We start from the raw sequence: 25754 nt of genomic DNA on the forward strand, positions 1-25754 counted from the left end.
AGCACTCCGTCTTGCCCGGTAACCCTTGACTCCTTTCAGCCTGTCACGCCTGATTCTGTGGCCAGAGTACTTGACCGCTGCCGAGCCACCACCTCCTCCTTGGACCCTTGCCCGGCCTGGCTAATCAAAGCAGCCAGGCCGATAACAACAGAATGGGCCACTGCAATAATAAATGGGTCTTTCCTTGAGGGCAGGTTTCTTCATCGTGGTCTTCTGTGAATGCACACATAAAGGGTTAAGTCAGCGCCAGCGTCGGTCCCTTTCGGAATCTTCTAGAGCTCTGCAAAGGAAACATAGTTAAACATTACCCACACTGCGCATGCTCCGCCCGCCCAAACCTCAGTTCCATTTCTCCGCTGTGTGAAATGGTTCTTTTCGCTTCGCTCTGCTAAAATTTCTTCTTTGGATTGCCTTTGCTGCGCTTTTTCGGATCTATTCTCCTGGTATTGACCTCGGATTGCCTACGGACATTGCCCTTTCTTTGCGGACTTGTTTGGGTATCGTGAGTGAAATTCCTTCCCTCCCTCCGGTTTACCCTGTTTTTCCCGCCCTTTTTACCGGCTTTCCTGGCCCCTTGGATTCCTGCCTATGCCCCCTCCGCCATCCGGACCCTTTAGCCGTTGTGTCGTCTGCTCGGGCAAGATCCCTTTTCAGGACGGGCACGACACGTGTCTTTTTTGTCTGGGTGAATCCCATTCTCCCCAGAATTGTAGGCATTGCCAAGCGTTTACTAAAGCGGCATTGAAAGCTAGACAACAGCGCCTTAAGCTGCACTTGTGGGACTCTGCCCTATCGGCGTCCAAACCTTCGACTATGGAGCTCCCATCCACCGCCTCCCCGCCTGAACCCCAAGCTACTTCGGAGGCTACGGTTTCAGAATTGCCTACTGCTCCTAAACCGTCCAAAAAACCAGCTAAGAAAGCGTCTTCTTCTAAAGCTGTACCCACTAAGCCCCCCAAGAAGGCTAAGCCACCTTCGAAGAATAAGTTTTCCACCGATTATTTAGACGCCGTCGGGACTTCTCTCCCCTCTTTAATCTTGGATGATGCGTCCCGGGATAAAGAGTCTGTGTCGGAGGCGACAACTTCACTCCCTCCACGACAGCCTGAGCCTGTTTTACCCCTTGGCGTACAGTCTCCTACGCCAAGCCAGCTTGTCCTTGCAACCACAAGCTTGGGTCTAGCCCCTTTTAGCCCTGTTTCCACCGGGCGGGCTTCAATGGCTCATTCCATCTCTCCGTCGCCGTCGAGAGCGAGTTCGCCTCCGGCCAAGAAAACGGAGAAAAAGAAGCACCTGTCTAAGGATCGACGTCGAGCGGCTCACAAAGAGGATCGTCATCGAAAATCCCGCCGCCGACGTCGTTCCTCCTCGGGGGAGCCGTCTTCATCTAGCCCTCACAGGAGGAAGTATCGTCGACGTCGACGACGCGACTCTTCCTCTCTCTCGTCGTCGTCGTCTTCATCCTCTGATAGACGCCATCGACGTCGACGGGTGAAATATGTCTACCTTTCCTCCTCCGGGTCTACTCCTCCCCGTCGTCGCAGACATCGTCGTAAACACGACGTCGACGACATTCATCGGCCAGTACCACTCCCTACCAAGCCGCCTGCTCCACCAACCCTACCCGCACCGCTTCCATCAGCGGGTTCGGCTGCGCCTGCGATTTCTGCTCCTACCGTCGGGGTCGAGCATCGACCTCGGAAAAGAGCCCACGAATCCTCATCTGATGATGACCAGCCCTTTTCATCACAGCAGTCGGGCTCCGATGACGACCTCCCTCCACAGCCTACACCTATTCCATTGCCAGTGGGGGAGACGGTCGAATCTGATACTGGTGATCCTCACGACCCCTCCCCCTCGGAGGACTTCTCTTCATATTCTCAAATGTTATCTAGACTGGCAAAGACCCTTAAACTACCAGTGGATGAACCCCCTCCTCCAGAGGAGGACCTTATTTTTGGGGACATCACCAAGGAACGTACTCCGCCTCCTAGTCTCTCCTATTTGCCCTCTTTACTCAAGATTATTAAAGAGCTATGGGATCGCCCATCATCTTCAATTCCCTTACCAAGGCGTACTGAGAATATGTATAAAATCATTGGAGACGACACTAAATTCCTTTTGAAACATCCCATTCCCAATTCTCTGATTGTTGAGACCAGCTGCTCAAAGCCTACAGGACGCTCGCATGTCATCCCCACCAATAAGGAAGGTAAAAAGTTAGAGATGATTGGGAGACGGATCTACTCTTTGGTCTCCTTTCTACTTCGCATCGCTAATTATCAAATGGCTTTAGGTGCTTACCAGAAACAGCTGTGGCTTAAACTCCTCCCAGGATTACAGCTGTTGCCTGATGATGTGCGGCAGGGCTATCTTAACACCTTTGAAGAGGCCCAAACGGTGTCCAAGCATCAGAGGATCGCCACTCGCCATTCCGTCGAGGCAGCAGCTCGTATCCTCGTCTCTTCGGTCACCTTACGCAGGCATGCCTGGCTTCGATCAGCAAATATTTTAGACGATGTGAAGTCAAAAATTGAGGATTTGCCATTCGATGCCTCTGGTCTGTTTAATGAAAAGACAGATAGTCACCTTGAAGATCTGCACAAAGCCAAAAAGACTGCTAAATCTTATTTCATTCAGTCTCAGCCGAAATTTACCAGGTACCAATGGAAAAGATCTCCTCACCAATTTGGTCAGTCGCAACCCTTTAGACAATTTAAACCTCAGTCTCAGCCTACGTCCTCACAGGGCAGTACTCCTACTTCCACCTACCGCGGACAGCCTTCTCATCGTCGTCAGTCCTTCAAACCACCCGCTAAAAAACATAAACAGTACCTTTGACTCCCTGCAGTTCCCTCCAACGCTCTCTGCCGTCACAAGACTTCATTCTTACCTTCCCAATTGGTCCACAGTTACAACCGACTCCTGGGTCCTTGGCATCGTTCATTCCGGTTACCGTCTGGAGTTTACCGAATATCCACCTTTAGGTCACGCAGAATATACATCTTTCGACCCTTTCTTGCAGGAAGAGGTTCGATCTTTGCTAAAAAAGCACGCCATCCAAAAAGTTCCAAGAAAGGACATTTGCAACGGTTTTTACTCCAGATATTTCGCCGTGCCCAAAAAAGGCGGCGGAATCCGACCTATTATGGACCTCCGAATTCTAAATACTTACCTTCGTCCTCGCAGATTTCGCATGGTCACCCTAGAATCCATCATGCACCTGCTGAAACAAAACGACTGGTTTGTGGTGATAGACTTGAAGGACGCGTACTTTCACATTTCAATTCATCCCAGCCACCGAAAATTCCTTCGGTTCATCTTTCTGGACACCATTTATCAGTACCAGGTCCTTCCATTCGGCCTGGCAACAGCTCCCAGAACATTTACAAAGTGCATGGCCCCTGTGGCAGCTTACCTGCGGCTCCACGGGGTCCAGGTCTTCCCTTACATCGACGATTGGCTGGTGGTCTCTCCATCCAAAAGCAAAGCCCTGCAAGACACAAAATTCACACTTCATGTACTTCGGAACTTAGGTCTTCAAATAAACTACCAGAAATCTCACCTCGTCCCCTCTCAGACCGTAGACTACATAGGGGCAACCTTAAATGCTCTAGAAGGTCGCATTTTCCTTCCCCAGGACCGTATAACGAAGATCCTAAGGGCAGTACGGAAGTTCAAACCGGGAGCAACGGTAACAGCGTTGCACGCCCAACATCTTCTGGGCTTAATGTCCTCCACAACACCGGGACTCGCCCATGCCCGTCTCAAACTCAGGTCACTACAGTCATGGCTTCTAGCTCTGTTCGACCCTCTCGCCCATCATCAGCTGCGGCGGCTAAGAGTCACCCCAGAGTTAGCGCGCCAGCTAAGGTGGTGGACGTTCCTACCACATCTACAAGTGGGGCGTCCATTTCGTCCTCTCCGTCTCACGGTTCAGGTCACCACAGATGCCAGTCCCTCCGGCTGGGGGGCACATTGCGGCCCGCATCGAGTTCATGCGCTTTGGTCACCGCAAGAACGGCATTTTCACATCAATCACTTGGAGATGATAGCTGTTATCAAGGCTCTCAAATCTTTTTTCCCGATAGTACATGGTCGTGCTGTACAGATAGTCACAGACAACACCACGACCATGTACTATGTCAACAAACAGGGAGGCACGCATTCCCAGTCTCTTCTATACCTAACAGTGACATTGTGGGAATGGTGTTACCGTCACCACATATTTCTAGTGGCGGTCCATGTAGCCACACAGGACAATGCTCTAGCAGACGAACTCAGTCGTCGGACTATGCAGATGCACGAATGGGAGCTCAATCTGCAAGTGTTTCAAGACCTGTGCCGCCGGTGGGGTACGCCTGTAGTCGATCTTTTTGCCTCACCTGTCAACGCGAAATGCCCTCTTTTTGCCTCCAGGGCGGGACTCGGCCCCCACTCCCTAGGCGATGCCTTCATGATCCCGTGGACCAGGGGCCTCCTATACCTCTTCCCCCCGTTTCCTCTGCTACAAAGAACACTAGTGAAACTTCAACAAGACAGATCAGAGGCGATCCTTGTCGCGCCTCGTTGGCCCAGACAACCGTGGTTTCCCACATTGATGTCAATGTCACTGGATTCGGTGAGGCTCCCTGTCTTTCCAGCCCTGCTTACCCAGGACAAGGGCAACATATTCCACCCGGATCTGCAGACGCTCCATCTCGCAGCGTGGAGGATATCCCCGAGATAAAAGAAGTCCTCGACAAGTCCAGAAAGGACTCCACGTCCTCGCTTTACGCATATAAATGGAAGGGCTTTCTTAAGTTCACACAATCTCGTGGCCTCTCATCCTGCCCAGTTGATCTCTCAACTTTGCTGCAATTTCTACGCTACTTATTTGACTTTAAGTTGTCTATATCTACACTGAAAGTATATATAGCTGCCATTGTTTCTTTCCAACCTAGGGGCTCGCCGGCCTCGCGTTTGTTTTCACATCCGACTGTGAAGGCATTCCTTAAGGGACTTGTACATCTACGCCCACCAGTGAGGCCTCCACTTCCCCAATGGTCTCTCCATTTGGTACTGCAGTCCCTTATGCGACCCCCCTTCGAACCTTTGGCGACCTGCGATTTAAAACTGTTGTCTCTCAAGGTGCTGTTTTTAGTTGCTATTACCTCTGCTCGTCGGGCCAGTGAGTTGGCTGCTCTCCGAGCTGATCAACCTTTTCTCCAATTTTTTCCAGATAAAGTTGTTCTCCACACGGATATTTCTTTCTTACCCAAAGTGGTCTCTGCTTTTCATCTCAACCAACCTCTTGTGCTACCTACACTGTTTGCTTCTCCTACATCGGACATAGAACGCATGCTCCACACACTGGATGTTAAGAGGGCCCTCGCCTTTTATGTTTCCAGGACCAAGGACTTTCGTTCTTCTCCCAGGCTTTTTCTTTGCTACTTTGGACACAAGAAGGGCCTTCCAGCTTCTCCATCGTCACTGTCTCGGTGGCTTGTTTCTACAATCTCTTTAGCTTACCAGCTTCATCATTTGACACCTCCTGAACACCTCCGCGCTCACTCAACGAGGGCTGTTGCGTCATCTACTGCTCTTCTTCACGGCATTGATCTTCCCGATATTTGCCGCACTGCCACCTGGTCTCAGCCGTCTACTTTTATTACACATTACCGGCTCGACGTGAGAGCTAAGAAAGAGACCAGATTTGGGAGAGCTGTATTGGCTTCCGCTCTACAGTGACGGCCCGCCTGCCGGTGAGTTAGCTTGTCAGTCACCCTTTATGTGTGCATTCACAGAAGACCACGATGAAGAAAGTGGGGTTACTTACCTGTAACCAGGGTTCTTCAAGTGGTCATTCTGTGAATTCACACATGCCCGCCCTGCCTCCCCACTTCCGTCACTGTTCTTAGCGAACCCACTCTTTTTGTGGCGGATAAATGGAACTGAGGTTTGGGCGGGCGGAGCATGCGCAGTGTGGGTAATGTTTAACTATGTTTCCTTTGCAGAGCTCTAGAAGATTCCGAAAGGGACCGACGCTGGCGCTGACTTAACCCTTTATGTGTGAATTCACAGAATGACCACTTGAAGAACCCTGGTTACAGGTAAGTAACCCCACTTTTCCCTCTGCCCTCAAGGAGACACTCATTAGGCCCATAAGAAAGAAACCTAATTTGGCGGTGGACGAAATTGGTAATTATAGACCCATCGTCAATATTACTTTCATGAGCAAAGTAGTCGAGAGGGTGGTGGCTGACCAGCTTCAAGCACATCTGGATGAAACAGATGCCCTGGAGGTCTTGGAACAACATTTGGTGTGGCTGAGAAGGCCAATTCGAGACTGACAATCCCTTCCACACTGAAGACAAAACCAATCGGTCCCCTGTCCAGCTCCCTGATTTTGCTGGTTTCAGGACTGCCTCTTGGCCTCGGCCTGCTGAACAAGGGTCTCTTCAAATTGGGAGAGGCCATGCTGCACTGCCTGCCTCCAGGCTGAACACTCAGATGTCAAGGTTTCCCATCTCTTGAGGTCCATTCCTAAGGCCTTCAGATCCCAGTTGCAGATATCCTTGTATCACAGCTGTGGTCTCCCTCTGGGGCGCTTCCCCTGCACTAATTCTCCATATAGGAGATCCTTTGGAATCCGACCATCAGCCATTCTCACGACATGCCTGAGCCAATGTAGACGCTGCTGTTTCACAGTGGTGTCTAGAAAATGCATCTGTTGCACAGATTGTTCCAGGGTGAGGTTGATGTTTAGGTGAAAGTTATTGAAATCATGGTGGGATTATTCTAGGGATTCCTTTCCATGGATCCAGATCAGGAAAATGTCATCCATGTCACTCCTCAAACAGAGGAGTGCCTTTTGGGTGTAGCATTTAAGAAAGCATTCACTTGATCTTCCTGAAGCTGCAAGCAAGAACCATAAGGAGAGCATAGAAGAGTGTCTGCCACTTGCTTTTTGTTCTCCCTCTGCGTAATATGTGGTGTAGTGGATAGAGTGATGGACTGGGTCTCAGAAGGTTCAAATCCCCACTCAAGTCATGGAAACCCGTGTGTGTGTGTGTGTGTGTGTGTGTGTGCGTGGGTGCGCGCGTGCGTGCCTGCACTCATCTCACTTAGCTTAAAAGCCCTATTATAGTCAGTGTAAGTCATCTCTAACTTGATGGCACATAACAGCATAACTGGGCAATGATGCTGATGCAAGTTAGAGGAAAAGTGCAAATGAATGAACAGGTATAGGTGATGAAAGCAGTTGGGAAACGGGCCATCTCATAGAGGCATCTTGCCAAAGAACCTTCTGAAATCTGGCACTGGCACTGATTTGGAAAAAGTTCCTTTCTCGTTACCATTGATTTTACTGCCACTAGACATTATCCTGATGAATATGTCCTGAACCCCATATTTGCTATGATGGTTCACCATTCCTGTGCCTGATGATTTGCCATTGCTTTTCCCCTCACTCACCCCCCTCCCCCAGTCCACAGCCCTGACTTCTTCTCTCCCATTTGGTTGCTGTTCTGCTTTTGGAGCATACCAGGGATTCGGGGAGAAGGAACAAACTAGATGAATCTGAAAAAGAAAATTATCCCATAGGTACAGGTTCAAGCATACATACTCTGCTGGTCTGCTGCATTCCCAGGCAAATGTCCCCCAGCCCCTGCACCAGCTTTGTCAAGAGAGAGAGAGAGAGAAAAAAAAAGACAGGGATTGGGAACTGTGTAGATACAAGAAGTGTGCAGCTTTGTGATTTTGTGCTACAGCTTGTAGTCCAAAACAAACAAAAATGTGCTCACCTCTAATAGTTACTGATGCCGTGGTTCCCGAACTTGGAACCTGGGGTGTTTCTCAGCAAGAATTCCTAGAAGCCTTAGGCAGCCTAGCCAGTATTCAGGATTTTGGACAAAAACAGCTGAGGACCCATGTTTGGGATCCACTGTTCTAATTGAGCTTGCTTCTTAGGTGCATTTGATTTTCTTGGCCTTTAGGAACCTTCAAACATCCGTTTATGGTTGGTGTTTAGACTAGTAGGAGAAATTTGAGCAAATAGTGTCTGGATATAAGATCTGAGTATCTTGGGAAACAGGGTTTTAAAACATCTGCTTGAAGTTGTGTTTCATTAATGCCTTTGTCTTGAATATTTGCAAAGGTTGGGGCAATCCTATGAAAGTTTTGTATGGTTATCCATTGAAGTGTGCAGTAAAAATCCTGAGTGTGATTGATTTGGATGGTCTCCTGCAACTGTCTTTTACAATGCATTGTATCATTGCATTCTGGACCAAAAATAGTAAACATGAAGGAGTCTCTGAAGCTACCTACTACGCAGAATTAGAATATTAGCACACCTATGGTTTGTGATTCATTGTTTATTGCTGTCAATGCCCATTAAAGACTATAAATCAGATAATAAGTCAAGTGTACACTTGCATAAGCCATTTGGCTGCTGGTCCGAAATGTTCCAGTGCTGTGATGAAAGACTGGGAGAAAAATCACAATAAAGTAAAGGATTTTTCCAGTGGTCTCTTGTGTATTTATCTATGTGAGAGAGCAAAGGAGTAAGTGAGACACACATGCATTCATACGATTTATTCATATGTTTGAGTTGTTTAATGGTAGAATAGAATACATTTCCCCCAAAAGTGAGGTCTGACTGACATATTTGCTACCCAAAAGCGTCATATGTTGGAATTGATGCCCTTGTGTGTTTCACCCACTTTACACAATGCAATGTGTTATAGGGGGTATGTACTATTGTAAAGATATCCAAGTAGTTGGCTAGATAGCCAGTGGTTTAGTCAGAGCCAAAGGTAAGGAGTTCAATTCCCCCCACTGTACCTCCTAGGGGAAGAGCCAGCCTGTGGAGCCATGGAGCAGCTTCACAGTCGGAATCCCAAGCCGGAATTAAGATTGCTGGAAGAAATATCAACAACCTCTGATATGCAGATGATACCACTCTGATGTCAGAAACTGAGGAGGAATTAAGGAACCTTGTAATGAGGGTGAAAGAGGAGAGTGCAAAAAACGGTCTGAAGTTCAACATCAAAAAAACTAAGATCATGGCCACTGGTCCCATCACCTCCTGGGAAATTGAAGGGGAAGATATGGAGGCAGTGACAGATTTTACTTTCTTGGGATCCATGATCCCTGCAGATGGGGACAGCAGCCACGAAATTGAAAGACGCCTGCTTCTTGGGAGGAAAGCGATGACAAACCTTGACAGCATTTTAAAAAGCAAAGGCATCACCTTGCCAACAAAAGTCCGAATAGTCAGAGCTATGGTTTTTCCAGTAGCGATGTATGGAAGTGAGAGCTGGACCATAAAGAAAGGAGACCGCCGAAGAATTGATGCCTTTGAATTGTGGTGCTGGAGGAGGCTCTTGAGAATCCCCTGGACTGCAAGGAAAACAAACCTATCAGTTCTAAAGGAAATCAACCCTGAGTGCTCACTGGAAGGACAGATCCTGAAGCTGAGGCTCTAATACTTTGGCCATCTCATGAGAAGAGAAGATTCCCTGGAAAAGACCCTGAAGTTGGGAAAGTGTGAAGGCAAGAGGAGAAGGGGATGATAGAGGACGAGATGGCTGGGCAGTGTTACCGAAGCTACCAACATGAATTTGACCCAACTCCGGGAGGCAGTGGAAGATAGGAGGGCCTGGCGTGCTCTGGTCCATGGGGTCACAAAGAGTCGGACGCGACTGAACGATCAAGCGAATGAACAAAACCAATTCTGAGTAAGGCAGAACTGACTTGATGACATATGATTATTAAAGACATCCAAAGTATATTTAACCTGGAAAATAAATGGTGAGAGGTGAAATGGAGCTCTAGAGAGAGCACAGGAGTGAGTGAGAGGACAGAATATAAAGTAGGAGTTTATTTGTTTTACAAAACAGTTGGGTAGTAATATGTGAGAGATGCTTGATTTCTGACTTTGTAAGAAAGCTGGTCCCAATGACTGATGTTGGGGTCAGTGATTCTTCTCCTGAATTGTTTAATCCATTTTTTTTTGTTTTCTTCCTTTTCTCTGGAACAACTGGGGGCTACTTCTCAAATAAGAATTTAAATAGACAGAATAAAACACATGTCTCCCCCAAACGATACAAATGTGTTTTTGTAATGGGGTGATATGCATGTCTATCTTCCAGTCAAACCTAAGGAGTGTCACCTCTTTGCTCAAACTTTGAAGTTCACAGCTCTGGTTGACAGCCAGCAATATGTATTGCTCAAGAAAAATACTTGTTTGTTTTATTTTATTTTAGTTCAAAATGGACATGGTGGAATCCTGTGTCTTTGAAACATTTTTGTAGGAGATTGCCTTCAGTCAACATGAGGCATCACTTAAAATGTCACTTCGGTCTCCGTCATGCCGGTTATGCATTTTGTGAGTCATTTCATATAAGGAAACAATTTTGTACAAGAAGCAGTTGGAAACTTTTGTTGGAAATACGTTTCCTTTCTGCACTTTAGCAAGGCAAAATGCCAGGTGCTCTCTTTGCAGAGTTGACTTTGTTAGAGAAAGGTTAGTAATGCCATCCATTGTTGCCCTTTCATTAATGTGACCTTCATCCAAAAATAAAATTAAAATAAAATAAAATAGATGCTATGCAGAGAATCTCAAGATGAGATCAGGATTGGAGAATGAGTTTTAGTCCGCTCCATGCCTGCGGTCTGATCCATCTACTACCCAAGTGTTTGCTTTGCTTTTACATAGGCACTTTCCCATATTTGCACTGAGGGTGACACTCAGGGGCTTCCACCTGAACTGATGCTCTCTAAGGTTAACATTCTAGTGCAGAATTGTAACTAGGAACTTTGGTGCCTGAGTTTTAGGCTGAATGCACGATGGCTGTATCTCTCTCTTCCCTCCATTTACCTCTCTTTCTATCATATCCTTCCCCATACTGACTTACAAAAACATATACAGTGGACCCTTGACTTACAGACGGCTTGACTTACAGACTTTTTGAGTTACAGACTTCTCTGGCCGCAAAATTTAGGTTTGACTTGCAGACTGAGATTTGACTTACAGACCAGAAAAAAACCAAAATGGAACAAAAACAGCCTGTTACGGGATTAATCGGTTTTCAATGCACTGTAGGTCAATGGAGACTTGACTTACAGACTTTTTGACTTGAGAACCGCCTTCCAATACGGATTAAGTTCTCAAGTCAAGACCCCACTGTATAGTATTTAAAACTATTAATGAAATTAATTAAAAATATACTAATTAACATTGTAAAAGGATAAAATGCAAATATTTTGCAATTATTATAATGTCCCGGGAGCACTGTTAGTGGTGGTCTTCTTGGCCATCAAAGGTACCCTCATCTCTGCTTCTGCTGTTGCCATCACACTCTTTGGCTGCTGCTGCCCACCTGCCTGCTGGATGAGCAAATCTTATGGAGCAGGAAGGGCTCTCTCACTCTGGTTAGCTGCAGAGGAAACCTTACTGTGGTTTGAAACAGTGTGTACTGGGTGCCATATTAAACTGCAGTGGGCTTACGTCATGTGACATGATGGAAGTCACTTCAAATTCCACCTAGTTTGTACTAGGCATGTACTTGTGGCATTGGACAACATGAAATCTGGCTCGAAAAATTGTAAGTGGAAGAGAAGTTACTGACTGAAATCCTATTGCTGTAACTTATGCTATGAAAGACACGGCAGTTGCACGGCAGACACACATTTTTTGGAAATAAAACATTTCCGATTTCTCTCTTGAAGATCCTGAGGCTCCCATGGAATGACTTCCATCATCAGGAAGCTATTGGAAGCTGCAGGATGGGAGAGGGAAGTCTTTAATTACCAAAAATTACACCCATTGAAATGACTTTGCCAGGGGTAAGAAGTTTCATTAAAGACCCCTTCTCTGAAGAGTTTTGGATAGCACCGTAACGTTTGTTACATGCTAAGGTCTGTTTAGTCTAGTATTTGGACAAGAGAAGATGCTGCAATAACTAAACTTCTTATTAGAACTTCAAAAAATAGGTTGAAGTTCGGCTTCCCTATTAGCCTGTATATTATATAATAGTACAACTAGTTCACCTTTCAAAATACAGCGAGGTAAACCTTTTTATTTTTGGTCTCAAAGAAGCAAGCATAGGTTGATGTACTTCTGCCTGCTTTAGCTCAGCTGGTTCGTTCAACAGGGTGTGTAAACATTGTTGACTGTTCAGTAACTGCATTTTCAATACCCCATTAAAGAGTCCATATCAGACCTAGGACCTGATATATAGTTTTAGCTTAAGGGTTGACAGATTTGCTTACCTAAAGATTAAGGTACACAAGCTTCTGCTTTGGTAGTTTGTCTTGTGGTGAACAAGCAACCCTAAGGCATAAAAGTTCAATCACGTTTTTTTATCTCTTTTGTGTGTATATGTTTTTAAGGTACAGATTTGTTGTACAAACTTTAGCAAAAGGAGAAGAGTATTTACTATGTTGTTTATAGCAATGATGCCTAGTTACAGACCCTTCCTCTTGAAAGGGAGTTAGAAATCTGTTACGGCAGAAGAATGTTCAGGTTTGTTTCAGTTACTGAAGTAGTGAAAGAACCAGGAAAGGGATCATGCATATCCTGAAGATTACACAAATGCAAGAGTAGGCAAGACTTTTTATGGAACCGCTAAAAAAATTACACAAATAGCAAGTGACCAAAACAATTTCCGTCCCACAATCCAGGCCTTCAGCCAGATTGAAATTGATCTAGATAATCGGTCTCATTCAAGAATCCCTGGAGTTGTGAAGCTATGACGTGTTCTAGCACCTTGCCCAAGAATGGGATACAGTGGACCCTCGACTTACAGATGGCTCGACTTACAGACTTTTTGAGTTACAGACTTCTCTGGCCGCAAAATTTAGGTTCGACTTGCAGCCGGAGAATTGACGTACAGACCAGGAAAACCCAAAATGGAACAAAAATGGCTGGTTACGGGATTAATTGGTTTTCAGTGCATTGTAGGTCAATGGAGACTTGACCTACAGACTTTTTGACCTGCAGCCACCGTTCCAATACGGAATAATTCTGGAAGTAGAGGGTCCACTGTATTAGAAACTGGTTGGTGATTGTTTAGTATTCTGGGATTCAAGGAGCGCTTTTTAAACAGTGATCTTACTGTTGCCTCTTTTAAGCATGCCGAGGTCCTATCGTGTTGCTAATGTATGCTGGTTGCGGAAATCTGTATTTTAAAACACACACACACACACACACACACTTTTCCTTACAGCTTGGAAATGTGGCTATTGGACTACCAGTCTTCAGCCACTGCGCTACATGGGGATTCTGGCAGTTGTGGTCCAAGAAAATAATATTTCTGAGAACCACTTTTTGCAGCCCTGGAATATATTTTAAATACGTTAGGCTGCTTTGATGTTTTCTTGTTTTGTTCTCTGTTAGCTAATTGGCTTTCCCAGAGTTTCTGCATGCCTCGTTTCTCTCTGTGCAATGGCACCAGCTATCCCAGGCAATCTGTACATTCTGTAGAGGAAAGAGCAAGTTAGAGACCCGTCCCTTGTCACCTGATATTTGAGAGGTCCTCCATGTGCTATATATTAATTTTTATTTTCTGCTGTGACACCTAACAATGAGCAAAGAACTCTCTGGAGCATCTTAAAAGGCAACATCTATTAGAGATGAAAAGAGTTAAGCAAAATGCAGACAGTTGGAAGGGGAAATAATATGCAGTGGCATTTCAGAAGCATTTACTGGGAATGAGGAGACTCACAAACTGGTGATGCCTCTGGCTTAGGTTTCCTTCCTTCCTTCCTTCCTTCCTTCCTTCCTTCCTTCCTTCCTTCCTTCCTTCCTTCCTTCCTTCCTTCCTTCCTTCCTTCCTTCCTTCCTTCCTTCCTTCCTTCCTTCCTTCCTTCCTTCCTTCCTTCCTTCCCTCCTTCCCTCCTTCCCTCCCTCCCTCCCTCCCTCCCTCCTTCCCGCCTGCCTGCCTGCCTGCCTGCCTGTGTGTGTGTGGGAACCAGCCGGGGAGGCAGTGAAAGGGAATGTGTGTATGCACTGGTACGAACCCCAAAGCAAAGTTTGTGCATATCTCTATTTAGAAGGCTAGGTACGTAAACATAAGGAAAGTAATAGGGCATATATATCAAAATTTATAAGGATGTGGGTGGTTCCTTGACAGTGAATCAGATAAGTGATCCATCTATGACATTGATGTGATGCTTGACTCCAGCTCTTCATAGATTCAAGAGTGAGGTACTTCCTAACCCTGCTCATAGAATCTGAAGATGTAGCCAGGTTTTGAATGATGAGAAAGCTGAGAGAAGAGATTTTTGTTTTTTTCAGATAAACAACTCCCAGAATCTTGTAGTTCCGGCCCAAAGGAGCAACTTTGCCAACCTCAGACAATGAGAACTAATTACATGCATCCATTGCATGAGTGACTAAGCAGCCATGGGCTTTCCCCCTTTGAAATATACCAATGGTGACTTCAAAATCGGAGGTGGGAGCCGTGCGGTTTCTCAGAAGCATTTGGTACAAATGTTAACCATTTTTACGAACAGAAACGGTACCACCTCACTCAGTGTTCTCTCCATCAGTGGTGAGGAATCTCTTGCCTGCCATATGTTGCTGAGCACTAACTTCCATTGAGCCCCAGTCAGCAGGGCCAGTGGTCAGAAGCAATGAGATTTGTCTTTGAGAAACATCTGGAGCACTAGGCTCTTCCTGGTGCAATTCACCAATGGAGACCAATGGCTACTTTATTTTTTGGTCAGATAGAGTATTCACCCTGGGTTTCAGTCCATACTTTACTGGAAGGTTTCAAGGCCCTGGGGGCTACTGTCAAAATAGGGCCAGCAGCTCCTTTAAAGTTCAGGATCAAAGCTAGAGTGGATTCACTGCCCTCCGTGACAGAAGTATCACCAGCCTTATGGTATCATTTCTCCAGGGGTTCAGGCAGGATTGTTCTCTTCACTGAACCTGGAGATGGTGGGGAGAGTATCAGGGAAATTTTGCATGCAAAAGGTATTCTCTAGCACTGAATTACAGCCCTTTCTCTTCCACAAAGGCTCCTGTAAACTTCCAGATAAAGAAGATACTTGTGGTGAACGCTGGCGGTTTCGATGGCTTTAAAGGGTGATTGGGCAAATTCATGGAGCAGATGTTTCTCATGAAGGCAGTCATCCATGGGATACTAGCAGGATAGGGCTGGCCCTGACATGAGGCAGAGTGAGACAGTTCTCCCATTCTTGTTCTTGGCCATTTTGTCTGCTGAAAAACATGTGACTGTGGTAGCCATTTTGTGGGATTCTTGGCCCAAAAAATAATAATAGTGCTTTCAAGCTCTGGCAGTCAGCTTTCTCCTTACTCCTCAAGCTGACACTGGGCTTCATTGGTAGTGAAAGGCAAAGCCAATGGAGGTTTTCTCACTCTGAACTCCGAGGCATTACAAGGGAAACAAAAAAACTTCACCCACACCTGTACAATTTCTCCCCCCCCCGGCCAAGGAATCAAGTACTTCCATGCTTATACCGTATGACTGTGGCACTTAGAATATTTTAGATTTTCTGGCCTCTCGGGGCAAAAAGAAAAAAGCATACATAAATTAAAAAAGGATTCTTCTTTGCTGTTTCAGGCACAGTGCCATGCTAGTCTGGGTTACAGCAGATCCTTCTTAATTCCTTCAAGGAAGGCCTTCAAGATAACAGCTGCTCCTTTTGCATCAGGAGGTAGTGCGTGCCTGTGGTGAAAGCTGTGGTTTTCTCTCTTTGATAATTGGTCCCAAACTCAACATTTGGCCTCTTAAAAGGCCAAGGGTTCAGCTGGCTTCTGTTTGATGTATAAATAGTTTTGCTTTTGGCTTTCCTGAAGCTATCCAAGAGCCTACGGTAAGGAGTAATCCTGAGCTTTGATCACTGCATTTTATTTATTTGTGTCCTCCCTCTCAATTCTGTCAAAGAATACTTGTGTCTCCTGAATTTGCTGTTGCTAGAAATTGTCACTGCCCAGTGCCCTCTAGAAAAGCATCACCAGATCCTTCTAAGGTGTGAAGAATATGCACACAAATCCTTGTCCTCATAGTTTTTGGTGTTTTTTTTTTCATTTGAGACCCATTGAGATGACTCAACAAGGAATCTGTCAGCCATGCAATATTCCTAATCTCCTGCCACAAATGGACAAATGGACTGCACAAATTATCACCAGAGGTTAGATCTATTTGTTGACTATCAGTCATTTTAACTGCTGGCTGGATAGCTCAGTGGCATCTAGCTGTGGAATCAGAGATTGGGAGTTTGATTCCCAGCTGTGCCTCTCAGGAGAAGGGCCAGCATCGGTAACCTTGGGCAAAGTGTCCGGACTCAGAGCATCCCAGAAGAAGAGAATGGTAAACCACTTCTGAGTATTCTCTGCCTTGAAAACCCTGGAAAGGGTTGCTATAAATCATAATCAACTTAATGACACATCTCTGTCGTCATTATCAGTCATGATAACTAAAGGGAACTTCCAGGTTCAGAGTACCAGACACCAGCATATGCCACTATCAGTTGCTTGGTAGTACCAAAAAAAGGGCATTTGTAATCTTCATACTGTGTTTATAAGCTTTTCAGATGCATCTGGTAGGCCAGTAGCAGAGACCTGATGCTGTATTAGATGAACTTTGGTCTACACATGTTTTCCCCTCAAACATTTCTACATTGTCATTCAGGTCCCACGACCCTGAATACTGACTGCCAAGCTTTCTACTGTGCTAAACAAAGCAAAACTAAACAAAAAGAAATGAAAGGCTATTTCCTTTGAAAGTGGTGAGGGAAACATCTGGGGGGTACAGGGTGTATATCTGTTTTCCTCTAGAACTTGAAAGATTGTATGCCCTTTTAAAGGTCCAGTTTCCGATTTTGATTAACCAGGATTGAAATTAGAAGGAGATGGCAGACGGAAGCTTCAGGTGGCACAATTTGACATTTTTGAGGCACATTTATTTTCCTCAGGGAGGGTTTAGGGAATTGAGGGGTGCCACTCCAGATCCAAGATGGCTGCTTGTAGCCCATGGATTGCACTTCCCTGCCCCTGCCTTAAAACAAGGCATGTCCCCCTAATACTTTGATTACAAGTGGAGATAGGAGACTGTAGTGCCACTTCTAAATGAGGTATTTTAAAGGGGAGAAATGTGGCACCTGTGAGAAGTGAGGCCCCAGGTGGATTTAAGAGGTACCAGAGTGGCCCCGTGGCCATTGGAATTGCACTCCAGTCTGCTCTTCACAGGCCCATATTTGTGGCGTTTCCATCTGTGTGCGTTTGTCCACAAGCGTGCTCTCACAGGGAGCTCTGTGCACAGGGCCTCTTATTTTCCCATTTAATAAGTGATATGGTATGCTGGTGATAAGGACTGCGTTATTAATTCATGCATGCATTCAATTCGTATCCTGCTCCAATTACTCAGGGTGATTTACAACACATAAAATAGAACACAAAAATAAAAATAGAAACATTAAAAACAGCCTCTGGAACAATCTACCTCCTGAGATTCGTGGGGCTCCCTCGCTGGGTACCTTTAAGAAGGAATTAAAGACATGGATGTTTCGGAAGGCCTTCCCATCAAATAACTCCTGACACCCCTTTCTTCTTTACTGTTCCTTGTTGCACATTGTGGGTTGTAATGTAGTGTTTTATCACTTAGAACTTTCTATTTATATTTTATTGTATTATTGTTTGACTGTAAAATAAATAAATAAATAAATAAATAAATAAATAAATAAATAAATAAACAACAACAACAACAACAACAACAACAACAACAACAACAACAATAATAATAATAATAATAATAATAATAATAATAATAATAATAATAATAATAATAATAATAATAATAATAATAATAATAATAATAATAATAATAATAATAATAATAATAATAATAATAATAATAATAATAATAATAATAATCCTAAAAACATACAAAACCAGATGGCACTGAATAATCATACAAGCCCAGAGCAGATGGAGGAAAAGAGGGGTGGAAAGAAGAAAGGGTGAGGGGAGGTGGTCATTTGGGGCTGGTGTGGAAAACCTCCCTGAAAAGCAGTGTTGTTAATTGCTTCCTAAATGACAACAGCGAGGGGGATAAACGGAGCTTCTCTGGAAGCTGGTTCCATAAAGTTGGGGCTGCCATGAAGAAGCCCTACCTCTTGTAGAGGATTTATGGGCCTCCCTCTGTGTGGCCATCCCTAGGAGCCTCAACTGGAATGACCTTGCAGGTCAGGCAGATGTTGGAAAGATGCGCCAACAAGTAAAATGTGGGCCCAAACTGTGGAGAGCTTTGTATATGAGTGTCAAAGTCTTGAACCTGCCGGGAGGCAGGCCAGAACAAGAGTGATGTGGTCAAATTTAATTGCACCCACTACCAGTCTGGCTGCTGCATTCTAGACCCGCTGAAGTCTCCGGATCAGGTTCAAGAGGAGCACCACATAGAGAGCATTTCAGTAGTTAATGTGGAAGGTAACCAGGGCCTGCACCAGAGTCCTGAGGGAGTCCTCATCTAGGTAGGGGTGAAGTTGGTTGATTAGCCTAAGCTGGTTAAAGGACACGGCTGCAATCTGGGACTCTCAAGAAAGAGCTGGGTCCAGAAGAATGTCCGACTTGCACACTTGGTCTCTAAACTGGAGGGGAGTACCATCCAACCTAGGGACCATCTCCCCCTACCTATCAGAGGTCCCCCCCAGGAGCAAAATCTCTGTTTTGTCCGGGTTCAGTTAAGCCTGTTAGCCGTGGTCCATTCCAGTACTGCAAGCAGGCAACGCTCAAGCGTCTGGATGGTGGAAATCACTTATCATGATAATTTCCTGTGAATTTACTGGGGAAATGAAGCCACGGCCTCTCCGAAGTTGTTAGATATGTGTCATTGTATGATATCAGTGTTAGCAATCACCTGTTTGTCACATTCATTCATTCATTCATTCATTCATTCATTCATTCATTCATTCATTCATTCATTCATTCATTCATTCATTCATTCATTCATTCATTGTACCCATATAGCTTCAAAGGCCACTCTGGTCGGTTTACAACAAAACACATTCCAGATATCCATGCTAGAAATGTAGTATATTAAGTGATATAAGGTGATGGCTTATATAGAGTCAGTGACAAACTGTGTGCCCCAGGTAGCATGTCATTAGAAGTAGGCATTCCTTAAGTGCTGGAAGATATCTGGTAGTCACAACAGGTCTTTTCTGACCTCCTGTAGTTTGTGATGGCTTTGTTTTGTGGTTACTTCATTGAGAACTAGGCACAGACTTCATTTGCAATTATGATTGCTCAGTCATGAAGGAGGCTTGTGTCTGAAAACTTTAGAATTTCAGCTTGGGATGGCATGTAATTATTGGGGGGAGGGAACCCACTGTTCCATCAAGCTTAGTGATCAGTAGCAACTCAATAGGATTTCAGACAGGTGTCATCACCAGACCTACTAAGAGATTCTGGGGATTGAACTGGACCATGAACACATGGAAGAGATGCTCTGCTAAGCAAGTGGTTGGTAACTCATGTTTAGTAGGTGGTGGTGACTCTTGCTCTGGGTTATAGTCTGAACACTAACAGAGATATCCAAAGTGCTGAACCTTTTTGAAGACAGAATTCAGCATGCTGGGTATCCTATCTAAAGTTCAGAGTCAAACCCTAAGCGGACTCATGATCCCTGCAAAATCAGAGTCATACACTCTTGTGCAAATGCATTTGTCGAGCCTTTTGGAGTGGCCATCGCAATTTCAGTTCAAAACGAAGAACTTGGTTGCTTGATTGGAACACCCCTCCTCTTTTTAAACACACCTGTCAAGCTGAATGCCATAGTGGATTTTACTATGGATTTTAGCAGTTTAAGCTTAAAACTTGGGCTTCCATCGTCAGGGGTTTTGATGCATTCGAGGCTATTGAGTTCCAATGGGTTGAAGTGTGTCTAGATTTGAGTTGGATTGTGGTCTTGCTTTTTATATCTGATCAAACACCTTTGTAGTATGCTTGACCTACATCTTCGGTTACTTGATCCCCTTGCGTATGTGAAGCAAATCTAGCTATTAACACTCGGCCTGGGTGTCTGAATAAACACTGAATGTATAAATTCAATCTTGGCATCCTTTCCTCTTTTTATATATTTCTCCCAGGGGGACTCCAACTGCAGACTGCATTGAAGCCATCATTAATCTATCAAGATTCTGTGTAGCCCTTCATAGAGCTGTGAAAGCATTCTCCCTGTTTGTTCTTTCCATGTTACAGCACATTGTTGTTGTTGTTTAGTCATTAAGTCATGTCTGACTCTTTGTGATCCCATGGACCAGAGCATGCCAGGCCCTCCTGTCTTCCACTGCCTCCCACAGTTTGGTGAAATTCATGTAGGTCGCTTCGATGACATTGTCCAACCATCTCGTCCTCTGACATCCCCTTCTCCTCTTGCCTACACGGTTCCCCAACATCAGGGTCTTTTCCAGGGAACAGCACATAATGGAAGCCAAAATATGTGTAATTCTGCCTATTTATCAAAAATATAGGATCATATATAAAGTGGAGAACATTTCAGGGCCGACTGTTTGGCCAGTAGAAGCAAATGCCGCAAAAGAGGACCAAAAATGTGTCCCCAGCATTCCAAAACTGCAAGCCACTCTTTTGCCAATTGTCAAGTACGTTTAGTAAACGTTATGCAAATTGAACAGTGCTATTAAAATGGATCTCTGTGCTGTGGCCCTTATGTCATGCCACTGTCTTGCTTTTGGACTTCCTCTATCTTCCTTTGTGCCAAAAAGCGGTCGCCAAGCAAAGGTTATCTACAAATTTTCTCATGGGCAAATGTTCCACTACTTCTCAGTAGAATGCACTGAGGATCATGTTTATTGATGTCAAGAATGCATGCTTGCTCGCTTGCTTGAAAGTATTTATATAGCACCTTTTCCTCTCATATTTTTAAAAAATTAAATGCAACTTCGTATATATGATGGAAATTGGGAAAAAGGGGGAAGGGGAAAAGGGAAAGCAAATAAGTTCTGGGATCAATTATTTTACAGTCACCTCCTCTACTTCCTAGCGATCAGGATGAGTGCTATTTTTGGTGTAGTCAAAACAGGACTATCCAGGCAGTAGAACAGGGCTGGTCTGCAGGTGACTTATAAGCCACATATGGCCCTCACTTGTTTTTATGTGCCTCCAGAACTAACACACCCCCACTCATGTTTTTGGTTAAAATCTGGAGAATCATGCTCCAGGAGGCATAGTTCTATTAATGAAGGCACATGGCCCCTGCACCTTGTTCTGCTAGTTTTCTTTTTCTTTTAAAGAAACAAGGGTTCTTTGTCATGGTGTATCAGGAGACTGGAGGGAACCCCAACATTTTTGCTAGTACAAATATATATAAAGGGTGATTAGAAAGGGGTAGCGAGGTAAAAACTGTTCCAGTGCACTTTTCTTAGGGAGCAAGAAAATAGAATCTTTTAAAAGCAGTATTACTGGGTCTCCCCTTTTATTTATTTAATAATTAAATGTATTCCCACCATCCAACCAACAAATTCAATGTCACGCAGCTGCTCCTCCCTGTTCCCTGTCTCCATTATCCTCTCAGCAACCTTGTGAAGTAGGTCAGGCTGAGAAACTGGGATTGATCCGAGGTCACCAGGTAAATGTTATGGCTCAGTGGGGGTGGGTGAAGCTGCATTTCCCAAGTCCTATTGAGAGTTTTTACACCCCACTGGAAATACAGTGCCTCCTTTTATGTGACAGGATGATATACTAATGAGAAATCTGACCACCTTGTAAAAACGGGAGCTGCTTAACTTCAAGTTGGCTACTGTGGCAGTCTAATTTCAACCCTTAAAAAAGCTCTTTCTTAGTGCGGATAAAAGCCCTTTATCAGTAGTCCTTTTGCTTTTGCACCTAGCTGCAGAAGCCTCTGTGCTGCAAGGTCAGAAGACCAGCCATCGTAAGATCAAATCCACGCAACAGAGTGAGCTCCCATCGCTTGTCCCAGCTCCTGCCAACCTAGCAGTTCAAAAGCATGCAAATGCGAGTAGATAAATAGGTACCCCCACGATGGGAAGGTAACGACGTCCCGTATCTAGTCACGCTGGTCACGTGACCATGGAAACTGTCTTTGGAGAAACACTGGCTCTACGACTTGGAGATGGGGATGAGCACCGCCCCCTAGAGTCGGACAAGACTGGACTAAATGTCAAGGGGAACCTTTACCTTTTACCTCAGCCCTGCAATCCAAAGGACCGCAAGTCATTTTCTCTTTGTCTCTTCAGAATATTAATCTCTATGTAAATGTTAGTGGCAGCAAAATCCATCTGGATTTAGGCATAATAACAGGATGAGTTCAGCATTATATGACTTAAGGTTTTGGCAACCTTTGATTCTTCTTTTAAAGTCTTGCCAAACTTCTCCTTCCTATTAAGGTTAGATCATAATTGAAATTCTGCCAGGGGAAGAAAATGGTGTGTGTATCTTGCCAGTTATATTTTGGCCCTCCTTCCTTCTATTGGTCTCCTCTCAGTAGCGTCTCCTGAAATTTGATTATAGGATGAAATGGCTTGATTTCTTAAAAATGCTCTGCTGAATGTGTTGGAATTGCTCCTCGTGGATAATAACTGTGTCCTTTTCCACCTTGATCTTATGTTGTTCAGGGCTGCCCAGAAACTTAACTTGTCCTCGAAGAGAAAGAAACACCATGGACCTTTGCTGCCATCTCGCGATTTCTCCATCTATCCTACCAATTTCAGCGGCATCCTGCAGACGTGTCCTCCGTCAGCACCACCATGCCTTTTGAGAGCTGTGTCAAAAGTCAAAGACAACCCGGGGATCGGAAAGGTATTTGGAGATCTCTCATCTCTTAGTTTGCCTGCACTGTGGCTGTAAAAATTTCAGTAGAAATGTGTAAGAGCTATTCTTCACTGAGACAGGATATCAGTGCTGTAGGAGAGCTAGGATCTGTAGGATGTTTTGATTGGCAGGGATGATGACATCACACACACCCCACTTTTTGCTCCTTCCTTTTCTGAAAAATACACACGCAACCCAACAAATGCTTCTTATTTTTAGAAGTCCAGGGAACCAGGAATGTTGGCAAGTGTTTGAGTCTGAGTCTCAAGTATGAGTCCAAGTCTTTGGCATCAAGTCCCAAGTCCGAGTCTTAGGCATCAAGTCTCAAGTCCAAGTCTTTGGCATCAAGTCCCAAGTCAGAGTCTTTGGCATCGTGTCCTGAGTTCCAAGGCCTAAGTCTGAGTCTCTAGTAAAAACAAGTTTTTTTCCCTAGGATAAAAGGGAGGCAAGGGGTGGGTTCTGAGTTGAGAGTTAAATCCAAGTCATTGTAAAAAAACACAAAACACCCAAGTGGAGTTGAGTCAGGTCACCGGTCCGACTTGATAGCAAGTCCCGCAAATTGAGTTCCTATCCCTTCAGGGAAGAAGACAGCAGCTATCATAATTTTGCAGCATTTGAACAGAAAAGCAAACAAGCCCTTTTTCAAATATGTGAGGACTCTTCTTAATACCAGCTTAAATTTATAGGTGAGGGGGCAAAGGTGTGGTTGTTTTATTCTCACATGTGTGAATGAGACAAGCACATTTTTCAGGCAGTTGACTTGGGATTTTGACTCACTGGGCCAGAATCTTATTACATCGTTACAACAGTACAACTCTTGCAGCGTAGATTTAATGGCGAATTGTCATGGGCATGTAGTAGCAAATGCCTGTGTTGACTTCATAACTTGTGGCCAATGTTCCTTCTAAGCTGTATGGGTGCACAGTGCTGCATCAGGTGCATGCAGCCGACCCAGTGTTTCTGTCCATTTGCTTCTGGTCATAGCCAGAACTCCACGTGCAGGTGATGGAGATGCCATGCAGTGCTCCGGAAAATTAGAGGGAACATTGCTTGTTGTGTTGGCTAACTATAGCATGTGTAACTAACAGGATTCTGTCCATTGTTATAATTACCAAACCCTTCAAGAAAGTGTAAGCTGACAGATAGCCTTACTGTATGGGCTGGTCTAGATAATTCCCTGGATTCCTCCAGGATCAGTGAAACTCTGATCTCATGGTTGGTGCTTCAGGGATGAATGTGATTTAGAGTATTCTTAGGTGTTAACAACAGATCATGGGGGGATGACTCCAACCCGTTCAGGTATGTGAACAACACCTAGTTGAAGATCAAGATTCAGCAAGTACAGGCCTTTACAGACCACATAAATGCAGTGGACCCAAATATCAAGTTCACCAGGGAAGACACCAAAGACAACCCCGGCTGGGTTTCCTGGACTGTGCAGTCATAATAGGATCCAACAACAGCTTAGAAATAGAAATCTACAGAAAACCTACACACACTGATCAATACCTGTGATTTGACTCTCATCACCCATTACAACACAAACTAGGGGTCATCAGGATGCTAAACCACAGAGCAAGAAACATCTCCACCTCCACAGACGCCAAGAAGAAGGAAGATGGACATCTGAGGACAGCCCTTAAGGCCTGTGGATATCCAAAATGGGCCTTTAACAAGGCAGTGGAACAATAGAACAGTCTGAGCCCCAGAGCTGACGGAAGAACTTGGTCATTCTTTACATGCCAGGTGTGTCTGAAAAGCTCAAAAGGACTTTTGGTGAACACCACATGTCCATGCACTTCAAATCCATGAACACACTAAGCAGAGACTGGTCCACCCAAAATACCGGACACCAGAACACAACAGGGGCCATATAGTATATGTGGTCCAATGCAAAGAGGAGTGTTTAGAACTCTACATTGGAGAAACCAAACAGCCACTAAAGAGGAGAATGTCCCAGCACAGGAGGGGCAATGTCTCAGGACCACGATCCACAGTGTTCCTTCATTTGAAGGACAAAGGAGGCTCATTTTATGACCAAGATGTACTCATTTTGGACTGAGAAAATAGGTGATTTGAGAGAGGGGTCAGGGAGGCCATACATGTGCATATAGAAAATCCCTCATTCAACAGGGGTCGAGGCCTTAGATACAAACTGTCTCCTATTTATCATGCTGCCCTTTAACAACTGTTAACGATCCATGATAATGGGTGGAAAAGGACTGCAGAAGTGGGATTATCCCTCACCCCCAGCCTTTTGTCCTTCTAACAACCCTGTTCAGACCAGGCGGAAGTGAAACCAAAGTGAAGGATATATCACTCCTACCAGATCTCCTCAAACTGAAGAAGCTACTGTACTTGAATGAGTTGTGAAATGTTTCGACCTAAGAAGAAGTCCAGTTGCCATGGCTCAGCTTTCAGATAATCTCACCTGAATGACTGACAATCTTCATAGATAAGCAGATCATAGAATTTGGTTCTAAGTAAAACAATTCTGAAGTGGTTTCTTATAAGGGTTGTGTTTTGCGGGTGAAATTCTGAAGCACTTAATTCATATTCCCAAGAATTGGTAAGCCTATTATACAGGTTTTGAATTCTTAATTATATAGTTATTGTGAATTTCCATTTCAGGCAGGTGCTAAAGTACCAAGGAGAGTTTCAAGTGAATCCCTACTCAGTGATCATACACATTAATATGGAGGTCAAGAAGCCTGAATACTACTGATATTCTCTATCACATTCTCTGCACGATTGGGCAGTTTTTAGAGGACAAAGGAAGACAGCACAGCTTGGACCAAACTAATAACACAAAGGATGGGCAGTTTTCTTCTTTTGAGATTCAGAAAGACAGAAGAGAAAAATGAAACAAAAGGCTAATTTGCTGTATTTATAACATGTCTAAAAAGTTTCTCATCTGATGAGAAAAGTGGTAGGGCTGAGACACCCAGTGAGCATC

At 44.7% G+C, this 25754-nt stretch overlaps 1 protein-coding gene across 3 annotated transcripts in view; it reads left to right on the forward strand.

Annotated features, from left to right (window-relative positions):
- Positions 1-25754, forward strand: part of KIF26A (kinesin family member 26A) — a 228826-nt gene that overhangs the window by 144341 nt on the left and 58731 nt on the right. For all 3 annotated transcript variants that reach the window (XM_078383833.1, XM_078383832.1, XM_078383831.1), the window contains exon 5: positions 22603-22786. In XM_078383833.1, the coding sequence (XP_078239959.1) occupies positions 22603-22786 (184 nt within the window). The remainder of the gene's footprint in view (positions 1-22602; positions 22787-25754) is intronic.

Source organism: Pogona vitticeps, chromosome 1 (assembly GCF_051106095.1).
Source record: "Pogona vitticeps strain Pit_001003342236 chromosome 1, PviZW2.1, whole genome shotgun sequence".
Taxonomy (NCBI): Eukaryota; Metazoa; Chordata; class Lepidosauria; order Squamata; family Agamidae; genus Pogona; species Pogona vitticeps.